Below are 20,425 nucleotides of genomic sequence, written 5' to 3' on the forward strand. Positions count from 1 at the left end.
CCTAGGCAAAGTGCTGGCAGCCCTCTCTTCACTACGGAGCCCTGAGAAGCCCATTTCCACCTGCGTTCCCCCAAGGGGGCTAGAGGGAAGAATGGAGGCAGAGGTGGTAGCTGGTGCTGGCTGGCAAAGCTAGGCCTCTGAGCTCACCCACAAAATTGACTTACATTTTAACATTTATTGAGTTATAACATAGAAATGCAAATCCCAGGAACAGAGGGAGAAAGGGATCAGAACAGCACAGCAGGCCACGCACCACAGGGCTCATGCCGGCACTGGCCTGGTATCAAGGTGCTTCCGAGCCCCAGTCCTGTCTGTGACTCAACCACAACACAGAACCTGCCAACCAGCACACCTGGCACAAGCCCAGCCTGGAGGAATCACAACATACAGACCATGGTTAGTGGAAAGGGCCAAACACCCCAAAAGCCACCTCAGCAGACTTGAGACTGCTTAAAAAGAGAAAAGACAGGTGATTCTGGTGTAAGGGTCACCTTTTACGTGAAAATCAATAAGCAACATTTTAGACTGTTTTCCAGTCAATGGACAACCCTTACCCTCTGCCATCCAGAGCAATCCCATGGACCTCTTTCAAGCAGCCGAACCACCCCGGGGAAGGCTGGGGCGGACTCCTGCTCACTTCCCTCCCACGACCTGGCCATCAAGGCAGACCTGCCAGTGCCCCCCAGCCGCAGGAGCAGCTGCGCATCCTCAGAGCTTGGCCTGCCTTGTGCAGAAATAAGGGCGGAGTTCCAGGACGACCCATGCAAGGGAAGTCAGGGCAGGCTTCTGCACCCGCCACCTTTATTACATGATTTAAGAGGGTGAAGGAAAAAGTCAGACATGCAGTCATGTTTTACAAATAATAAATTTATTTCCAAATCCTGAATTATAACCAAATTACAATTCCCTTTAGGTCTTTTTTGCTGCTTTACACAAGGATTAAAAAAGACATAGCCACAGCCAAGTCACACATACACCAAGTGTCCTGGGCCAGTTTTAGATGCGATGGGTCCAGCCACCTCCCGCTGCCCCGGCAGCATCTCGGATACTCTGCAGCCCGGCTCCCGCCATGCCGCGCTCCTGCATGGAAGAACTCCACCTCCTGCCACAGAGTCTGGTCCAGCAGGAACTGCCCTGGGGGGCTGTGATATGCACAGATGAAAGTCCTCAGATGAAAGGGCTTTGTCGGCAGCCTCAGGGCTCCCGCCATCTGGCTCAGGACCCAATACCTGCTGCCATCCTCTCTGGGGACAGCCTCAGCTCACAGACCAAAGCGGGCTGGCGTGCGGCGAGGGGTCATGGGCTCCCCTTGCTCTTTCCGGCCTGGAGTGTAGATCTTCATAGACCTGGAGACGCAGCAGGAAAGATCAGGAAACACCGTGCCCTCACCCCCAGCAGGGAGGGCAGGAGGATGCAGAGCCCCAGGACTTACTGTTCCTAACCCGTGGTAGGGAGCTCTGGGGCCGAGGGATCTCCTCCCCGGCACATTCTCACTCCCCTGCCGTCCCCATGTTCGACTGGCGACGTAATCAAGGAAGCTCACTCATTCTGATACGCTTTAGATCGGATTTTAACAACTCCTCCCACAGTCCCTAGGGGAGCTACAAAAGCAGCTTCCCTCCACCTCACTGCCTCCACTCCAACTGTGTAGCAGCCTGCCTTTGTCCCCAGTGCCTGGGAGGCAACTGTAAACTCCTGGAATTTCCCAGGTGACTGGAGTGTCTGCTATTCATGGGGGCCCCTCAGCCCTCGTTTGAGAGATTATGCTAATGAGGTGACTCTTGGTGAACCCCTTGAGTTTATCCAACAACATGACTCAAGGCAGGCTGGCCTCTCTGCCCCAGGGTTAGCACTGGTGCTCTGAGCCACGTGCTATCAGCCTCACCTCTGGGGAGGAGGGGGGACTGGAGGCTGAGCTCTACCACATGACAATGATTCAGTCATTCATGCCTAAGTAACGGAACCCCGATGATAAGAACTCCGGACACTGAAGTTCAGGTGAGCTTCCTGGCTAGCAATAACCTGTCATACTGTCATGCATCAGTGTGCCACGGGGGGACGTGGTCCTGAGGACAAACGAGGCTTTGCATTTGAGACCCTCCCAGACCTTGCTCTATGCATCTCTCCTTTTGGCTGGTTCTAATTTGTACCTTTTTGGTATAATAAAGCTATAATGATAAGTACAGCACTCTCTGGAGTTCTGGAAGTCATGCTAGCAAATACTGAACCTGCAGGGGTCCATAGGGATCCCCAGATTTGTAGAGGGTTGGCTGGAAGTGAGGATGGTGTCCACACCTGCAGCTGGTATCTGAAGTGAGGGCGGTCTCACGGAGGCCTGTGCCTGCGACCTGTCAAGTCTGGCCTAACTCCAGGGACCAGCACAGACACAGAAGCCCAAGGCGCACTTCTCACCACTGCACTGTGGTTTCCAACCCCCTCGCTTCTGAGTAAAGCTGTGACACCCGTCCTGCTACTCCAGGCCGCCTCAGGCCCTGAATCCCTGCCAATGACCGGGAGTTGCAGGTGTACTGTCACTCCTTTAAAGCTGTCAGGAACTCCTCCCACACATCCTTGTGACCACCCAATGCACAAGCAACTTCTGTCACCAGTTTGCCTTCACACATGCACCTTCCCATAAATCCTGACCCTGCATCAGGGCCTGGTCTCTGGCAGCCTCCTGGGATGGGTGCCACCCCAGCCAGAGTCTGAAGGCCAGAGCTCACCTGACACTGCCCAGGGGGCTGCGCTTCTCCTGCTCCTGCCGCCGGGCTCGCAGCTGCTCCTCGGCCAGCGCCATCTCCTCCTCCATGGCAGAGGCTTCCTCTTTGGCCCGACGACGGTTCTCCTATTGAAGAGGGACAGACCTGGCTGAGCCTACTGGGGACCACTAAGGAAGGAGGCCTCGTCGGCACCCAAGTCCCTGCCACAAACCAGGTGCTGCATCCACCAGGCCAGTGCTCCACATGGCTGCCTGCCTCAGTACCAAAGCCGCCTTCTCTTCTGCAGCTGAGGCCTGCTTTTTTCACTGACTCAAGACACTGGACAATCAGTCCTAACTCAGTCATCCCTCAATCCAGGAAGTACTTACATTTCCTTCTTTTTTGAAAAATCAAGTTCACAACTATGCCAGGAAGCACAGAAAAACAGGGAAGATGTTACCTGCTGGCTGGAACGGACAGGCATAAGATGCAGGGGAGCCTGGTGTGGGAAGAATTATGCTACAAAAAGGGGTAAGCCAAAGCCCAGCACCATTTTGCAACCCTAAATATGGATCTAGGCGATGGCCATCAACAGACACTAAAACCTCAAGATGGAGGAGCAGTGAAAACCTATCAGGGAAGAGGCAGGCTGCCACCACTGGGGCCCCTCATCCATCCTCCCATCAGCAAAGGTGGGGCCGCCAGACCTCATACGCCTCCTGAAGGCATCTAAGAGGAGGTTCACAGCGCCACATGCAGGCATCCCTGCCACACGCAGCTCAGCCGGGATCTAATCGAGCGGTTGGACTCATCGCCAGCTTACAGCAAGTGCACGAAACACAGGCACAGGTTAAACACCACTGTGAGCAAGCAATGAGGCAAATACATCATACGGACTATTCGACAGGACAAATGACCTGGCTGTTCCAATAAATCAATGTCATGAAAAAAAGCGTGGGGTGGAGCCTGTTCTAAAATGAAACAGTTAACACACATAAGCAGCTGCAATGTCTGGATCCTAATTCAAGCAAATCGATCGTAAGAAGTTATCTTTGAGATAAATGGAGAAATCCAAATGCGGACTGGAGACTTAGGTGACATTAAGTATTCATTTTTTTATGAGTGATAACGGCACAGAGGTTATATTTAAAATTTTAAGTCCTTTTAGTCAGAGACACATACTCAAGTATTTATGGATGAATAATATATGAGATAAGCTTTAAAATATTCCAGAAAAAAAAAATGGATGTGTGTGGAGTGGGGTAGGAATAGTGAAATTGAACAAATGTTGACAATTATAGAGGCAAGGCAACGAATTCATGGTGGCCTGTTGTACTGTTTTTCCCACTTTCGTGAATATTTGGACTTTTCAATAATGAGTTTTTTGGTTTTGTTTTTAAAGGCTCAGCCTACCAAACAACTGGAGTGGGTGGTGGGGAATCAGACAGATCCAGCCTGCTGGATCACAGCCTTTATGTTTGCAGAGAGAAGTAAGTGGGTTAGATGACTGACCACAAGTCTTCAATATCAAGCGGAGGGAACATCGACCCCACAGGCAAACAGCACCCCCGCGGAGAGCACAGAACCCTCACCTGCCGTGACTTGCCCGCCTGTTTCACGCTATAGAACATGGGGCCCAGCTCCGCCAGCCACTCCCCGTCCACAGCGGTCACGCACTGCATGTACTCCTGCGGGCAGAAGGGCAGGGAGGCGAGGGTCACAGGAGGGCCAATGTCCCTCCCAGAGTGGTTCCACAATTAGGAGCCACATGGGAAAGGCCCAATCCCTGGCCCTGCAAGGCTGAAAAAAGGAAAGGAAAAACCCCAGATACTCCCATCCAAACTCCTCCACACTTGAGAAAATGCCCCTAGTATCTAAGAGAAAAGGCCCAACCCCTCTGAAAATCCTTCTAATGACACCAAGAGGGGTTGCTCATCCCAAGCAGCAAGTGGGGAACAATCGTGCCCACGCGGCTGAGGTCACTGCAGTCTAGAGGTCAACCCTGTGCAGAGCTTCCCCAAGTCCCCAAATGAAAACCAACCTCACACGCCCCGCAGAGCAATGCACGTGGCCTCAAGGCTCCCGGGCTAAAAGCTCACGCCAGAAGGCAGTGAAGGGCTTCAAAGCCCAGCCAGACAGGGGGCCTGCGTTACGCAAGCACCTTGGAAAAGACTCACCTTGGTGGTCATGACCAACTCGTGATACACTATGTAATCTGGGGTGTAGCCCATTCCAAAAAGGGAGCTGGTGGGGTGCAAGTGGCAGGGCATCCCAGTGCGGATGTTCACATACTCCCCGATTCCCTAGGGAGGAGACACAACAGGCAGCCACGTCAGGAAAACACCACCCATTTGGGCGGCGACCCCATCCCTTAACACTGTCTTGACACAGCCTTTGGGGGAAGCCCAGATCTGCAGAACCACACCAGGGGAAAGGAAGAACTTTGCCCTTATACGCGTATCAGGCTGAGAGGGGCCCATTGGGCTCCTGGGCTCACCTTGAGCTTGGCTGCTTGGTGGAAATAGGCAGCACAGATGCACTTCCTGACGATGTCCCAGTCAGTGCCACACGAGGCCAGGCTCATCCGCTGCTGCACCATGATGTCCTTGAGTTGAGCTCGCACCTCCCGGACCTAGGGCAGGACATGGAGGCACCAGGAGGGAGCCCTCCTTCCCTCTCGACCCTCCCCTCATCCCAACATCCTGCTCATCCACCACCCTACCTTCCGCATGGCCTTAGCATGGATGAAATGATCGTTACACCAGATGGTGGAGTAATTATTGTTCTTCCACTGCAGGTAGACATTCAGGTAGGTCAAATGATCGCTCTCAGGAACAGCGAACTTCTCCCGGATTTGATCACTCTCCTCCTCTCGACCCTAGGAAGGGAAAAAGAACCTTCACTCTAAGTACAGGGGGGTCCAGGCCCACTGAGCGCATCCCAGAGGTTGTAACACTACCACCTACCCACACAAAGAACTTCAAACATGTCAATAGGTTGCCCTGACAATTTGAGAAAAATTAAAATAATTTTTAAAAAGGTCTACTGTAAAACATGAGGGCTCAAGAGCAACCATACTAGAAGATAAAAAATGCTCTTGCAAATTTCCAAAGCATTCCCTGAGAACCACTGGCCCAGCCCTTCCTTTCCCCTACCCCAACCTGCTTAACCGAGAACAGCAAAATCATTCTTCAGAAACTCTGATTCCGCCCTCTGTTCCATTTCAGTAATACAGAGAGAAGCCATTCCCCTCCCCAACGCTTCCTCGAGCCCTCTGGGGAGAGAGGGGAGCCGGCCGCTGCCCCACCTTGGGCCTGTAGAAGATGGCGGGGACCGAGAGCATGGAGACAATGAGCAGGATCTCAGAGCTGCAGCCCATGTCACAGGACACGATGAGCATCTTGGACAGGGCAGGGTCCAGCGGGAACTCCACCATCAGCCGCCCAGTAGAGGTCAGACCACCTAGGAGAGATGAGCAAACTCGGATATTTGACGGGACAGTAGAGGGAAGAAGGAAGTCAAGTGCCAGCACCCATGAGGTTCCCAGGGCCGCCTCACCTGTGTTGTCCAGGGCCCCGAGGATCCAGAGCTGATACATAGAGTTGAGCATGTTGTCCTCCGGGGGCGGGTCCATGAAGTGGAACTGCAGCAGGTCCTGCACCCCGAGGGACTTGAGCAGCAGCACCACGTTGGCCAGGTTGGTCCTCTGGATCTCGGGCACCGTGGTGGTCAGGAGCTCATTCTTGTAGGCACTCTGGGTGTAGAGCCTGCCGGGGAGAAGACCCCATCTTCTCACCACAAGGAAACCCCACAGCAGCCAGTACAGATGAAATCCCACAGGGAGGGAGGAAATTCTCATTTCTTCTCCCCACCCACTACTTCAGTGAATCACTGACTTCCACCTATTCAAAACTCCAATCTGCCAATTTAGCCCTTCTTCTGGAGCCTCTTACATGCTTCATTTCTTTTTTTTTAGACAGAGTCTCACTCTGTCGCCCAACCTCTGCCTCCCGGGTTCAAGCGATTCTCCTGCCTCAGCCTCCCGAGTAGCTGGGACTACAGGCACCCACTACCACGCCCAGCTGATTTTTGTATTTTTAGTAGAGATGGGGTTTCACCATATTGGCCAGGCTGGTCTCGAACTCCTGACCTTATGATCTGCCTGCCTCGGCCTCCCAAAGTGCCAGGATTACAGGCATGAGCCACCACGCCCAGCCATCTGTTTCATTTCTAGAACCAATAGGCCTGGGACTAGAATCATGGCTGGGTTTTATTTTCTTGATATTTTTCTATATTCATTAACGCTCTATAGTGAATACACTACTTTTTTTTTTAATTGCAACAAAAAAGGGGGAGAGAGCCAGGCAGAGTGGCTCACACCTATAATGCCAACAGTTTGGGAGGCCAAGACAGGAGAATCGCTTGAAGCCAGGAGTTCACAATACCAGGCTGGGCAACATAGCAAGACCCCATCTCTACAAAATGTGAACACATTAGCCAGGTGTGGTGGTGCCTGCCTGCTCTCTCAGCCCCGTGTAGCCAGGTGTGGTGGTGCCTGCCTGCTCTCTCAGCCCCGTGTAGCCAGGTGTGGTGGTGCCTGCTGCTGTCTCAGCCCCGTGTAGCCAGGTGTGGTGGTGCCTGCTGCTGTCTCAGCCCCGTGGGAGGCTCACTGGACTGCAGGAGATCGAGGTTGCAGTGAGCTGTGATTGCACCACCACACTCCAGCCTGGGGGACAGAGCAAGACTCTGTCTCTAATTGGAAAAAAAAAAAAAAGAAAGAAAACGGGGAAAGAGAACAATAGAAATAAAAAAGAACCAATGGCATCATTTGTCCAGACCTACCCTCTGAAGGGAGGCAGGCTGTAATTACCTGCATGTGTACCTACATCCATGTAGTTTGGCCTCAGACCTCAGAGATCCCTGGAAAGCCACTCCTTCCTTCCACTCAGTAGCATAGGATGAAAGGACTAACAAGTGGCAGCCCTGCCAGCAGCTTCCAGCCTTGGGGACCAGCTCTAGCGCCAGCATCCTACCCGCCCCCGCCCGGGCTCCATGCTCAGCAACCCCAGCGCTGCCCCGGAAAGCAGGCTAGCACAGGGCTCCTACCTGAAACACTGACCTGGGCCCGTCCTGCCGGCTCGCCCTGACCGCTGGTTGGCATTGGCCTGGCTAATGGGATAGATCTGCAGAGCATCCATGCCAATCCTGGGGTTGAAGACCTAGGAGGAGACGGCAAAGAGCTGACAAAGGACAGAGTGAGGGGAAAGTGGAAGGAGGCCTGAGACAAAGGCAAGCACTGGTTGCTACACATGGCAGAGGAAGAGCCAGGAGCCTCTAGAAATGTTCTCATGAACACCTGAAGAAGTCCTCCCCACAAACACCAGCTCTGTGAGTGCTACCATTAAATTTTCTACCTCATCGAGTATTACAAGGGTTAAACGAACCAAGCACAGTGAGTCAGTGTGAGCCTCCTCCCACCACCATCACTTCCACGCGCTCCCCACATCCGGGCCAGGAGCGAGGCCCTGGCTTCCCACCCCGCAGCTAAGTTAGCTTCCGGTGAAGACCCAGGCCCTGCCTCCCGTGTCTTCTCTTACCTTTAATTTGCAATAACCAGAATCGATAACAAACATGATGCCGTCAACAGTCAGAGACGTCTCGGCAATATTGGTGGCAACGATGCACTTCCGAACACCATCTGGAGCCTAGAGCAGGACATACAGGGAGAGAAAAATGAGTCCCTCAAGACAGGAAAAGCTCCACGAGGGGGAAAAGCCTACCTCCTAGCCCACCCCCTGCCAGGACAGTCACATCCCCTCTCGCTTCCTTTAGGGAACTCCAGGAGCCACTCCTGGACATTCCTGCGGTCACACCTTCTGGAAGATTTTGGCCTGGAGGTCAGAAGGCAGCTGAGAGTAGATGGGCAGCACAGCCAGGGCAGGTGCGTTCTCCAGTTCCTCCAGATGCTCCACAATCTGGTCTGAGGTCACCTGAGAGCCCAGGGAGGAGCTGTGAGACACTGGAACCCTAACCTCTCATATGCAGGACACACCCGCTCATCACAGTCATGACCAAGGCACGCACCTCAATGTCCTCTTGGCCAGGCATGAAGATAAGGATGTCTCCAGGGGCCCCCGACAGGTGCACCTGCAAGGACTGCTTCACTGCAGCCTCCACGTAATCCTCCTGTGGGGTCTGCAACAGCAGTGCGGACACAGTCAGAGGGAGGTACTAGAAGCGCAGGCCGGGCATCCTCTGGGAGCCCTGTGGCCCAGGCACTGCTCTGGGCTGGAGCCATGGACTTTGAGGGTCACCACACCTCCACATGGGCCTGACTACGAGGCCTCTACAAGAGGGCACAGTGCCTCCCTGGGCCCTGTACTTCAGCCTCAAAGAAACAATGAAACACAACCTCACCCAGAGCAGAGTCCTTTGTCCCTGAGTCCCAGAGCTGCAGGCTGCCCCATTTGCCCCATGGTCCCCAAGAAATCTCCAACCCAGTCCCCTACCCACCCTCCACCCTCCAGCTGGCTTCTCATCAGAGAAGTGCATGGCATGGAAGGGTCAGTTCATAACATGGTGGCCTCAATACCTTGCTGAAGAGGATATCAACAGGGAAGGTACGGCCAGGGATGTGGAAGATGGGGACATTCCCAAAAAAGGCAGCAAACTTCTCCGCATCCATCGTGGCTGATGTGACAATGAGCTTCAGGTCTGAGCGCCGAGCCACTACCTGAGAGAAGAGGCGGCTCGGAGGCTCCCATGGTGGGGACCCTTGGCTCCTGTCCCCCAGTCCCATCAGCACCACCCCCGAGCAAACAGAAGCCAAAGCTGACAAATGGGCCTATTCAATTCTTACCAATCCTGAAGACTGAAGCAATGAAGCCACTGCCCAGAAAACCCCAAGCCACCCTCAGCAAAGCAAGAACAGCATAAACTACAACCCGCGTCTGAACTGCAACCAGAGGCCTCAGGAAACTCTGGCCTACCAGAGACCCCCTCAGCCCACCTGGAGCACCCCACTAGCTACTGGTGGTGCGCTGGTCAACACCCCACACGCACAGAGACCAAACCACACAGCCCTCACCTCCCGGAGCAGCCCGAAGAGCACGTCAGTGTTGAGGGAGCGCTCGTGGGCCTCGTCCATGATGATGGCACTGTAGTGATCCAGGTCGGCTTCCCGGAGGGACTCTCGGAGCAGGATCCCGTCAGTCATGTATTTGATCAAGGTGTTCTCTGAAGTGCAGTCTTCAAAGCGGATGGCATAGCCCACCTGGAGGTCAGAGAGATGGCTCAGATGCCCTGGCCACTGGCTCACCACCAGCACACCCCGTACTGGGGTCCGAGTCTTAGCAGATCACACCCTTTAGAAAAATGGGTGGAAGCTACTAGGGAATAACTACACGGCTCAGCCCCCATGCCCACTCACCTCCTCGCCAAGGTTTCCCCCCATCTCTTCACTGACTCTCTTGGCCACTGACATGGCAGCTACACGCCGGGGCTGGGTACACCCAATCATCCCATAGTCCGTGTAACCATCTTCATGCAGGTACTGTGTCAGCTGAGTGGTCTTACCACTCCCCGTCTCCCCAACCACGATCACGATGCTGTTGTCTCTACGAGGACAAGCAGGCAAAGGGCTTATCAGCCGAAGTGGAAGGCCAACGCCCGGCCTCCGCGAAGACTCCGCTACCTCCTATCCCCATGACTAGCTATCCAGGGAGCATGCCGGTTTAGAAGGGAGAATTTCACTGGGAAAACAGCCTCTTACTGAGATACCACCTGAAACATCTGGAATACGGTGAGGTTTAAACAGGTGAGCTAAAACAAAATGGTGCCATCCCGTTACTTTGTGCAGTATACCCCAGGCATGGGGTCAGAGGAAAAAATTATTTCCCTTCTCCATTGGGTGCAATGCACAAAAGAAAAAGAGCTCCTGGGTAAACATGGGAGACCAAGGGCACCCCTGATTTAACACTAGATTCCTGGGCCCCGGGTGAAGTTACCTGATAATAGTGAGCAGCTCCTGCTGCACTGCGAAGATGGGCAGGTACTGCCTCTGCTCCAGGATGGACTTCTTCTTTGCAAATTCACTGCTGGCTTCGCTCTTTCTCTTCATGTGATCTGCAAACTTCTGCTCTGTCCTAGGAACACACAGCAACCTCAACACCCTGCATGGTGCTCCATGCTGTCCTTCCTGATTGGGTTACTGCCCTCCTTCCTACGCTCAGGAATGAGGACTTCGGCAAGAGTCTGAGACACCACAGCAGCCAGGGAATCTGAGATGGTTCTCATCGGCCTCAGGACTGAAACTGCTACGTGAGAATCCATCATCCACAAGACACTCAACACCACAGGGTCCAACAGAGCCAGCTGAACACGGATCGGAGGAGTCACAGATCACCATGCTAGCAAACCCTCTAACCAAAACAGAGTGAGCAGAAGAGGAGTGGAAATCAATCCCCAGGTCACTAACTTGTAGAAAATACCCTTGGGCAATTTCAGCACAACACCTAAAGGGCTAAAATAGCCACACAGGCCTTGTGAGGAGGTAAGGGTACAGAGCACGCGACGTGGGTCAAACTTCCTCCCTCCTTTTGGCAGGACAGCAGGAAAGCACAGTCTGTATGGTTTCGTTTTCAAAGAACTGTGAAAACAGCCCCACTAAACAGTAACCTGCAACCTCTACTGAAAGCTCTCAATGTCTGACACATGTACACACCTGAGACGCAGAGCACTGTCACTTTCTCAAGGCTGCCCGGCAAAAAGACACCAGTTCAGTGCTCCACACTGTCCACACGCCCCTCCCCAGCCCCTTCCCCAGAGACTTCCTGTCTGATCTGCTGCCCCGTGCTCTGCTGAGCTTCCTATTTCTAATTTCACCCAGTCCCTCCTGGTCACCCAATAACTAATACCTAAGGAATTAAGTTAACTAGAGATGAATAAGGGCTGATCAATAGTACCAACTTCTCATATGGACATTTCACACAGGAGTGGAGAGAATTATTAACTCAGATGACCATTCAGAAGAACGTGAGGGCATTTGAAGGATGAGGATCTTGAGGGAGGGACAGATAAGTCCAGCCACCTGCCCAATGCAGGAATCCCAACTCAGCATCTGCTTAGATGCCTCTATGAACAGAGAAGTCACTGGCCAATAAGACAACCCTTTCTATTTTGGAACCTCTTTTAAAAATAGTTCTCATAGTGAACTGAAATCTAAGGGACTAAAACCCAGCTACCCACGCTGAACACCTGGGAGGCACTTCAGCAGAGTGGCTCTGATGTGAGACGGCCTGGGTCTGATCCTAACTCCCTCACTGACGAGCTGGGTGACCTCAGACAAGTTACTTAACCTCCCTGGGCCTCCTTCCTCTCACAACACCAGCACCAGAGGAAGCAGTGGGGGGAGCAGGAATCACATATAGGAAAAGTGGAAGACAGTGAAGAGACCAGGAGGAAGGGACCGGAGACAGCGGAAGATGCAGAGAGGTATCCTAAGAGTCTCCCACTCAGGAGCCACAAAGTCGATGGGTTCTGCTGCGACTGCCCCCATGGGCCCCCCATCTTTGGAGCAAGGCTGATCTGCTGCTGGCAGAGGCTGCCCACCTGTAGTCCACCTTCCCATCCTCCGTCACAGCTTTATCTGGCTCTTCCTCCTTCTTGACGCCCATTATATCTCCCAGTTTGGTCCCAGCCAGTTCCCAGTGTTTGTGCTGAGCCTGAAAAGGAAAAAGGTCAGTCTGCTCCATCCTGCCACATGACTGTGGGCAATGGAAAATCAATCCCAGGGGAGAGCAGGCTTCACCCCACAGGTGGTAAACTCCTCCAGAGTGCTGGTGGCACCAAGCCACACATTCCAATCCTCAAGCCTCCAGCTCTCCCAACACCAGGCCCCGCAGCTGTCGGGACTAAGGACTTGATAGAGGGGACTCCTACCTTCTATCTGTGGGCCTAATAAGACTTTTGAAAAGAAGAAATAAGAAAAAAATACATATAAACTTCTCAAACACGGTGACAAGAAACCAACCTTCTTGCGCTCCTTCTGCTCCCTATGCTTCCGCACTGTTTGGCTGCCTTTCCGAGCAATGATGGCCAGGTCAGAAGTGGCGTCCTTCACTGGAATCACCGGCTCCGGCTGCAGCAGTGGGGAGAAAGAGCAATGCCCATTAAAATCAGCAAGAAGGCCATTTTCATGAGAGTCCTACTTGTGAAAGGGACTGCTACCCTCTCATGGTGCAGGGCTATTTTCTCCCTTCTTTCTGTCTCCACATCAGGCTTTTTTTTTTTTTTTTTTTTTTTTTTGAGACAGAGTCTTGCTCTGTTGCCCAGACTGGAGTGCAGTGGTGTGACCTCTGCTCACTGCAGGTTCTGCCTCCCAGGTTCAAGCAACTCTCCTGCCTCAGCCTCCCAGGTAGCTGAAACTACAGGTGCCTGCCACCACGCCTGGCTAATTTTTGTACTTTTGAGACGGGGTTTCACTATATTGCCCAGGCTGGCCTTGAACTCCTGGTATCCAATGATCCACCCGCCTCAGCCTCCCAAAGTGCCGGGATGACAGGCATGAGCCACTGCACCTGGCCCACATCAGGTCTCTCTGAGCTGAGCTGTCTTGTCCCTGGCCACAGAGGAGCCTCACCTGCTTGGTGAAGACAATGCGCCCATCCAGAAAGGGAGGCACCAGATTGTGCACCATCAGATGCACCTTGGCTGCATTGTCCTCTTCAAAGTCCTCATCCACCTCCAGCCGATGGACCACCCCACTGGTGAGCATGCGGTTTGTCTCCCAGCGCTCGTTATCCTGTGAGGACACAATGGGAGCCACACTCAAATTTCCACCCCAAAGGTCGTCCTGAAAGGTTACAAGGTAAGTCCACACATCAAGTCCTGACAGAAGGCCACTGGTAGCTGCAAAGATGTCACAGGCCTCTACCCACAGCTCCAAAGACAGAAGAGGTGCTGATCCCAAATCACCTGCAGGACTTCGTTCCAAGCACCAGCACCTTTCATCTAAATCAGAACCTCTAGATGGACACACAAATGGTAAGTATCCCTAGCCCACATCAGAGACACAAAGAACACAGACCACAGAGGCAGGTCCCAATGCACCTGTTCCCATCAACAGTACTTCCCCTCAAGGAAGTACTGCAAAAGAGAGAAGTACGAGCCGGGGCTTTCCTTAAGCTACTAAAAGGCTCATCACCCACTCCTCTTCCATCTCCAGAGGATCTGGGCTTCTCGGCAATCAGGGGACAAGCTGTGCTGCCCTCACTTGGGCATAACCTGCTGCTTCCCCACATGCTCTACCTCCAGCTCTGAATCTGCTCCAACTTCTGCAGGCAGCCTCACCTCATTGATCTGTCTCCGCTGAGCTGAAATGCGCTTCTGCTTCTGTTTATGCAGGTGCTGCTCCCGCCTCCTCACGTAGTCCTCGGAGGAATAGGCCAGAGGGTTGTGGAACTCATCATAGCCCTCGTCCATCATGTACCAATCCCGATCGGCTTGCTGCAGGGCAGGAGGCAAAGCAAGGGAGTGAGGGACAGATCAAGTTTATGCACGAGACATGGCCAACAGAGGAGGGGACGCTTGGTAGGAAGTCACTACTGCAGTGGAGCTACCCTTGTGAGCGGTGCAGGAGAGGCCTCCCTGCAGCCACGTGCCATCTGGAGGAGAACCACAGTGGGAGACTACACAGGACTGGAGGGCAGCCCATCACGACAGCACTTCTTAGATTTACCACATGGTGGCACCAACACATAACAGAACAGTTAGGTCAGCCTACTGCAGTGAGTGACAGGGTTCACCGTGCCGCCTATGCCTCTGCAAAGAGACTCCAGGGCGTTGGGGCTGAACAGGGCTCAGGTGTACCCTCATCAAAGCCCAGTCCTGCTAGAGGGTCACCCATCTACGGACGGCCAGCAGCCTCGATCAGCCCCTCAGAGGTATAAAGCTTTACCCTCTGGTCATCCTCCCACTGCTGCCGCTCGTCCTCCGTGTCAAATGAAATTCCTTCTTCGCCCTCCTCGCGTCTTCCTGGAGGAGCACAGGGAGCAGGTCAGTCCATGCCCTGGCCTGTCCCCAGCAGCCCCAGACAGATCTGCAGGGCCACACAGCTCCAGAAGGGCAGCCCCTGCTCATCCTCGCTAGGGCAAGCAAGCCTGCTCTTCTGCTTCCTGCCCCACAGGCCTCACCTCGGCCCCTGGACAGACGCGGGGTGGACCCCAAGTGTCTTCTGTCATCGGCCCACTCGTTGTATTTGTAGGAGGGAGTTGGCAGAGGCGTGTCATCCGAGTACTTGCTCCTCACAGACCTGGGAACAGCAGCACCAGCATCACAAAACTGTCACTGAGCTAAGCCATGTCCTCCTGGCCGCCATCTGCTCTCCTCGCCGAGGCCCCTTACCGCCCACCCAGCAAAACTGGGCTGCTCTGCCCAGAACATCACCTGTCTCGATCTCGAGTGGACAGCCGATGGCTCCGCTCAGAATCCCGATAGGAAGGCGTCGGGGAGGGCGATTCCCACTGTGAGCGCCTTGAGGAGCCAGAGCAACTGTCCTCTTCCTCCCAGGTAGACCTTGAAGGGGTGGCTGCATCTGGGCCACAAAAGACACATCCACAGGAAATATCTCACTTAACCACGACATGGCTCTAGAACCAGTTGCCAAAAGTCAATTCCCCAAATTTACTCCTTTTACTATTTCTAAACCTTGCACATATCTATAATGGTTAAGATCGGTTTTGACAGTTTTTAAAGATATCTGAATTTTTAATGGTCCAGGATATATTTTTCCTTTTTTTTTTTTTTTGAGACAAAGTCTTGCTCTGTTGCCCAGGCTGGAGTACAGTGGTGTGATCTTGGCTCACTGCAACCTCTGCCTCCCGGGTACAAGTGATTCTCCTGCCTCAGCCTCCCGAATAGCTGGGATTATAGGTACCCGCCACCACTGCAGGCTAATTTTTGTATTTTTAGTAGGGATGGGGTTTCACCATGTTGGCCAGGCTGGTCTCGAACTCCTGACCTCAAGTAATCTGCCTGCCTCAGCCTCCCAAAATGCTGGGATTAAAGGTATGAGCCACTGCACCCAGCCAATGGTCCAGTTTTCATTCTGTGTTTATGACAACATTTTAAGGGATATTTACTTTACCTCTACAAACACACCCCTCTTGGATATAAATAGTTCTTTTTAATAAACACTTCTTCTACCTCCAGCTCCCTATTCTTTCCTGCCATTTGGAAAACTGGCCATTCAGCAAACCAGCCTCTCACCTTACAGGAACCATATCCACCCCAAGTGCAGAGCTGTGCTCACCTGACTCAGAACCAACTATCCCAATATGTTCATGGTACAATCGGGAATTCTGACTCAATGCCTCAGCAATCTCACTGAAGACAAGAGTCATTCACTCCGCCTTTTATACACTTGAATCCTCACAAGCCACCAAAACAGTGAGTCTACCTTTAGGTCGATGTCGTGGGCTCTCGGGTTCATTTCTTCTGCTGCTACGCTCTGACCCTCCATCTCGCTCCGATCTGCTGCTGTGCCTACTTCTATCCCGCTCATCTATGAAGAGTCACACAAAGCTTAAAAACATGCATCCCATCCTAAGGTATACCCATCTTCACCCTAGAGAAAGGACAGGCTGCCCACTCACTCACAGGCGCAACCTGCACTGCTCAAATGTGATCCGTGGACTCCTGAAACTCACCTATGCCCATTCTCCCAAGGGGGAAAAATAGTTACTGCCTAGAAAGTTTCAAACCCACAGTAACAGTTATTTTCCAGCAAGAATTCAAAAAATACTAGTGCGAGTTTAGAGTGAATCATTTTTTTTTAATAGTTACAATTCTATCAGCTATAAAACTTAATGCTGAGCAAGGACAGCAGTGGTTTTTTTTTTTTGTCTAGCTTTGTTCCATAGCACTGTCCTTTCTCTATCACCAATACTATTAGAAACGCTGGTCTCTTATACATATTTACCCATTATCTCCTTTATCATCAATTTTCGTAATAAAACGAAGACCACACACTCAAGGAGAGCAGCTATGTTACAGGCAACAGCTCTTTTCTTAAACTACTATTCCCAATCCCAGCAGGGTCAAAACCACTCAGGCAGACATCATGCAAATAGGACTCCCTAACAAATGGGTGTTGCAAAAACTCCTGCAACAAGAAAAAGGCTGACACATTTATTCAAATGCTAATGGACAATAGGAACTGTGCTGGACAGTTTACCTCTGTCCCTCTTGCGGTCATAGTCTCGATCCCGCGATTTCTCCTTCTTCCAATCCTTTTCTTCTTTGGACGAGGCATAGACACCATGTTCCCGCCGCTCCCGCTCTCTCTGCCGACTGCGTTCCCAAAACTCTTCGCTCACACCACCTGGATGGGATGGAGTCTCTACCCGAGCAGATCGATAATGTCTGAAACAGGGAGAGCAACTGGTAAAGGCCCCTCCACAGGAGAAAAACTCTGCCCTAAAACCTTTGGCTGTCCAAACAAGTGATCTATCCTTTTCCACTTTCTCTCCCTGGGACAGCAGGCTCACATATGGCAACAACCCAAGGCATTTCTAACCTCTACCATCTAGTCTTTAGTCACCTTTGTTTTTCCCCACAAATTCCTACCTACCTTCAATATTACAGAATCATAACAAAATCATAAAGCTCTAAATCTCCAACAGGAAAACTGAGAGATAAACATGAGATGTTATTTTCCAGCCTCCATTCGCTTCCCTCTGGGCTAACCCATCCTAAGGCCTTTACCTGTCTTTCCGGATATTTCGGCCAGCCTGGTCACCGCCCTCTTCCTCAGCATCCTTCTGGTCATCCTTGCTCTCTTCCCAGTCCTTGTAGGAGGAGATTTTGGACTTCTTCTTGTCCTCCCCATCATCCTTCTCCTCTCGCTCTCTCCGTTTCAGGGAAGCCAGTAAGTCCAGTCCCAGTAATGAAGGGCGGGGAGCAGGAGCCTTGAAGACATGCTGCTCGCTGGCCGCACTTTTGGTCTTGCAAATAAGACCACCAACCTGACAGTCCAGATCAGTGCCTTCCAATCGATGGATCGAGGCATCCTCACTGGTGTCCTCCATCACAGGATCTGGGATTTCTCTGGAAGGAAGGCAAACCATTTGGTACTGGAGAAGGCTCAGCTCTACTATATCCCAGAATAAGTGCAGTTATGGTTATATTTAGGTGATTAATCTTCCCCATCTCCCCCTAAGACCAGGACTACTTTTGCTCCCTCTCTCCAAGACCCTTCCATCAAGTCACTGACAATCTCCAAAGATCCTCCTATTCCAACCCCCAATAAACACCAAAATAGATACACACACACACACACACACACACACACACACACACCCCCACCATACATTCCTCCCCACCCCCCACACAGATCCAAGAGGCAATAAAAGGCCTCACTAACGGACACTTTCTAGAGCCTGATGTCAGCAGCTGTAACGGGGTGTAGGGAAAACACCACTAAATTTGAGTCAGAAACCTCAATTAGAAACCAGGCTCTTGACACTTTCTACCCGTATGATGGTAAGCAAATAACTTAATCTTTGTTTAGCCATAATTTCATATCTATTAAATGGAAATAATTTTTACCTTATCTAATCCATGAAGCTATTGTGAGACTCAAACAAAAAGTGTACCTTATCTAATCCATGAAGCTATTGTGAGACTCAAACAAAAAGTGTATGTGAAACCATAAACAGTAGCTCTTTATGTAACCGTAACAGTTAACATAAATGTAACTACTACATTATATTATTTGCTATCCTCCTATATACTGTTGGTCCCTCACCCATTTTTTAAATAAGTTCTACCTCTTCCTCTCTTTAAACAACAGGTACAGCAGCATAGAGATGGGGCAGAAGGCTACCATCCATGTTCTCCATACTTTAGTGGCTTTTCTTGGCCTAGCTACGTTTTACAGAAAACAATTTACTCACAGCAGCCAAAATCAGTTTAATAACAATCCATGTTCATCAAAAATATTTATGAGAAACAGCAGGTAGGGAAAGGTGTTACTGAGAAGTATTTAAGTGGCTACAAGACTTCTGGCACTCAAGTTGGAACAAGCTCTTCTTTACTTCTCACTACACATCTGCCACTCATCAACATATACCAGTTCTGGGTGCTTGGATAATTCCTCTCATTCCAACAAGTTAGCAAAGCAAAGGAGATGCCACCAGAATCCAGAATTGTTTACCAAACTCTAATTAAATGCACAGCTCTATAGAGTATTGCCAAACAGACTGGACACATAATATTAATGCAGAAACAAAAGTTACATTTTGAAAATGCCATCAGGCAGAACAGAAAAAAAGAAAGCTGCATATTGGTGACATCTGTGCGCATGTGAGGAAATCCACACAAGAAGGTAAAGATACACAGGCTCTGCTCAATAGTTGTCTAAACTAGGAAAGGTACCCTGGACTGCCATTCTACGCAGGTGAGAGAACACTGGATGTGTTGTTGACTGCTGTAGCTCAATGTCTAGCAAAATAAGCGTTTGATAAATTAAAAAAGAATTAATTTAAACTTATTAAAGGAGGACAGGAACCCAAACATTTCTGGAGACAGCAAGGGAAGATTCCAGCAACACAGGACAAGGAGTCAGCCAGAGAGGACTTCATTAGCTGCTGAGACGAACAAATAAGGAGCTAAAGAGCAAGATTCTTGAGAAGGATTAACGGCAAAGAAACTACAAGGCGTACGAGAAAGCCAGGGAAGAAAGAACCTGGATTCACTCATTCAACAATTATTCACTGAGGGCGTCCCTGAGCCAATTGCTGTTCTCGGCGATAGCAACAGAGAACAAGACAAAAATCCCCGCCCACCTGGAGCTGCCATTCTAGTAGAAGAGATCGCCCACCAGATTGCCTGGTATAAATAACACTGTGAGAGAGCAGAGGAAGACACAAGGAGTCCTACTCGGGCTCGGTGACAGTCTGGGGTGGGTTAAAGCGGAGGCCTGGGAGAGGGAGCAAGGCCACTCCAGGCAGCATCCCTGGATCTCAGCGAGGCCGCTCCAGGCAGCAGGATTTGACCAGAGCAAGGAGGAAGGCCAAGGCGGCCAGGACGGATACAGCATCCCTGAGGTGAGTAAGGCAAGGTGGGTGACAGGGACGACAGAGGAACTCCCCAAGCTGGGGCCCGGACCTGAGCAGGGAACCAATATCCGCCGCCTGGAGCCGCCATGATTATAGAAGGGCAGGCCAGGAAGGAAGAAGGGACTCTCACCTCACCAAGCGCGACTCTTGGGACCCTTCTGTCCCGGATTCTGGGGCGCCGGCGCTGCCACCCCTCGCTCAGACAGGCTCAAGGAGCCAAAATCCACACCTTGAAAGCGGCCATTATTGTCCCTTAATACCTTGCGCGGCCCCCTCTATCCGCCCAAAGCTACCATAGAGAGTAGCCTGGAACACGCCGATTCCTGGATTCAAGTGTGGAACGGCGCGCGAACAGGCTCTCAAGGCCTCCTCTGGGGCTCTGATCAGAGACACTTCCGAGTCTCCTGTGACCAATCACTCTTAGTCTAAGAGACTACATCCCGCCTCTAGTCTGGGGGCAGGAAAAGGAGGGGGAAAAAGTCGACCATCTTTAATACGGGCGGAGGAGACGCCTAGCTTCCGGTCAGAGTCGAGCAAGGTGGGCGGTGACTAGAAGCTCTTCTGTTTATTGGACTGTTCAGGGGGGCTGACCGACGACCGGGAGTTTCT

The 20,425-nt window shown here is 51.7% G+C and overlaps 2 protein-coding genes across 8 annotated transcripts in view; one reads left to right on the plus strand and one right to left on the minus strand.

Annotated features, from left to right (window-relative positions):
- Nucleotides 1-849: 849 nt before the first annotated feature.
- DHX38 (DEAH-box helicase 38) lies at nt 850-20,270 on the minus strand. Of its 6 annotated transcripts, none has more exons than XM_063653949.1 (28): nt 19,947-20,270; nt 17,463-17,804; nt 16,933-17,120; nt 16,156-16,260; nt 15,144-15,291; nt 14,891-15,009; nt 14,656-14,732; nt 14,049-14,204; nt 13,339-13,500; nt 12,730-12,837; nt 12,309-12,421; nt 10,706-10,843; nt 10,129-10,315; nt 9,787-9,972; nt 9,292-9,432; nt 8,784-8,894; nt 8,573-8,689; nt 8,297-8,404; nt 7,806-7,918; nt 6,258-6,466; nt 6,007-6,161; nt 5,422-5,577; nt 5,197-5,331; nt 4,877-5,002; nt 4,292-4,387; nt 2,724-2,845; nt 1,234-1,346; nt 850-1,142 (listed from the first exon to the last, which is right to left on the minus strand). In XM_063653949.1, exons 2-27 carry the CDS (start codon nt 17,783-17,785, stop codon nt 1,262-1,264), a joined length of 3,684 nt encoding a protein of 1,227 aa, XP_063510019.1. In that variant the 5' UTR covers nt 17,786-17,804; nt 19,947-20,270; the 3' UTR covers nt 850-1,142; nt 1,234-1,261. The 6 variants fall into 6 exon arrangements, with proteins under 6 accessions (XP_063510019.1, XP_054309185.2, XP_063510018.1 ...); XM_054453210.2 differs by having other exon boundaries at nt 1,230-1,346; XM_063653948.1 differs by having other exon boundaries at nt 6,007-6,179.
- The window catches only part of TXNL4B (thioredoxin like 4B), a 68,159-nt gene continuing 67,266 nt past the window's right edge, over nt 19,533-20,425 (plus strand). Inside the window, exon 1 of one of the 2 annotated variants that reach the window (XM_063653952.1) lies at nt 19,533-19,804. The gene's annotated coding sequence lies outside the window, so the exon portion shown is untranslated. The remainder of the gene's footprint in view (nt 19,805-20,425) is intronic. The other variant, XM_054453214.2, reaches the window with a different exon arrangement.

Source organism: Pongo pygmaeus, chromosome 18 (genome assembly GCF_028885625.2).
Source record: "Pongo pygmaeus isolate AG05252 chromosome 18, NHGRI_mPonPyg2-v2.0_pri, whole genome shotgun sequence".
Taxonomy (NCBI): domain Eukaryota; kingdom Metazoa; phylum Chordata; class Mammalia; order Primates; family Hominidae; genus Pongo; species Pongo pygmaeus.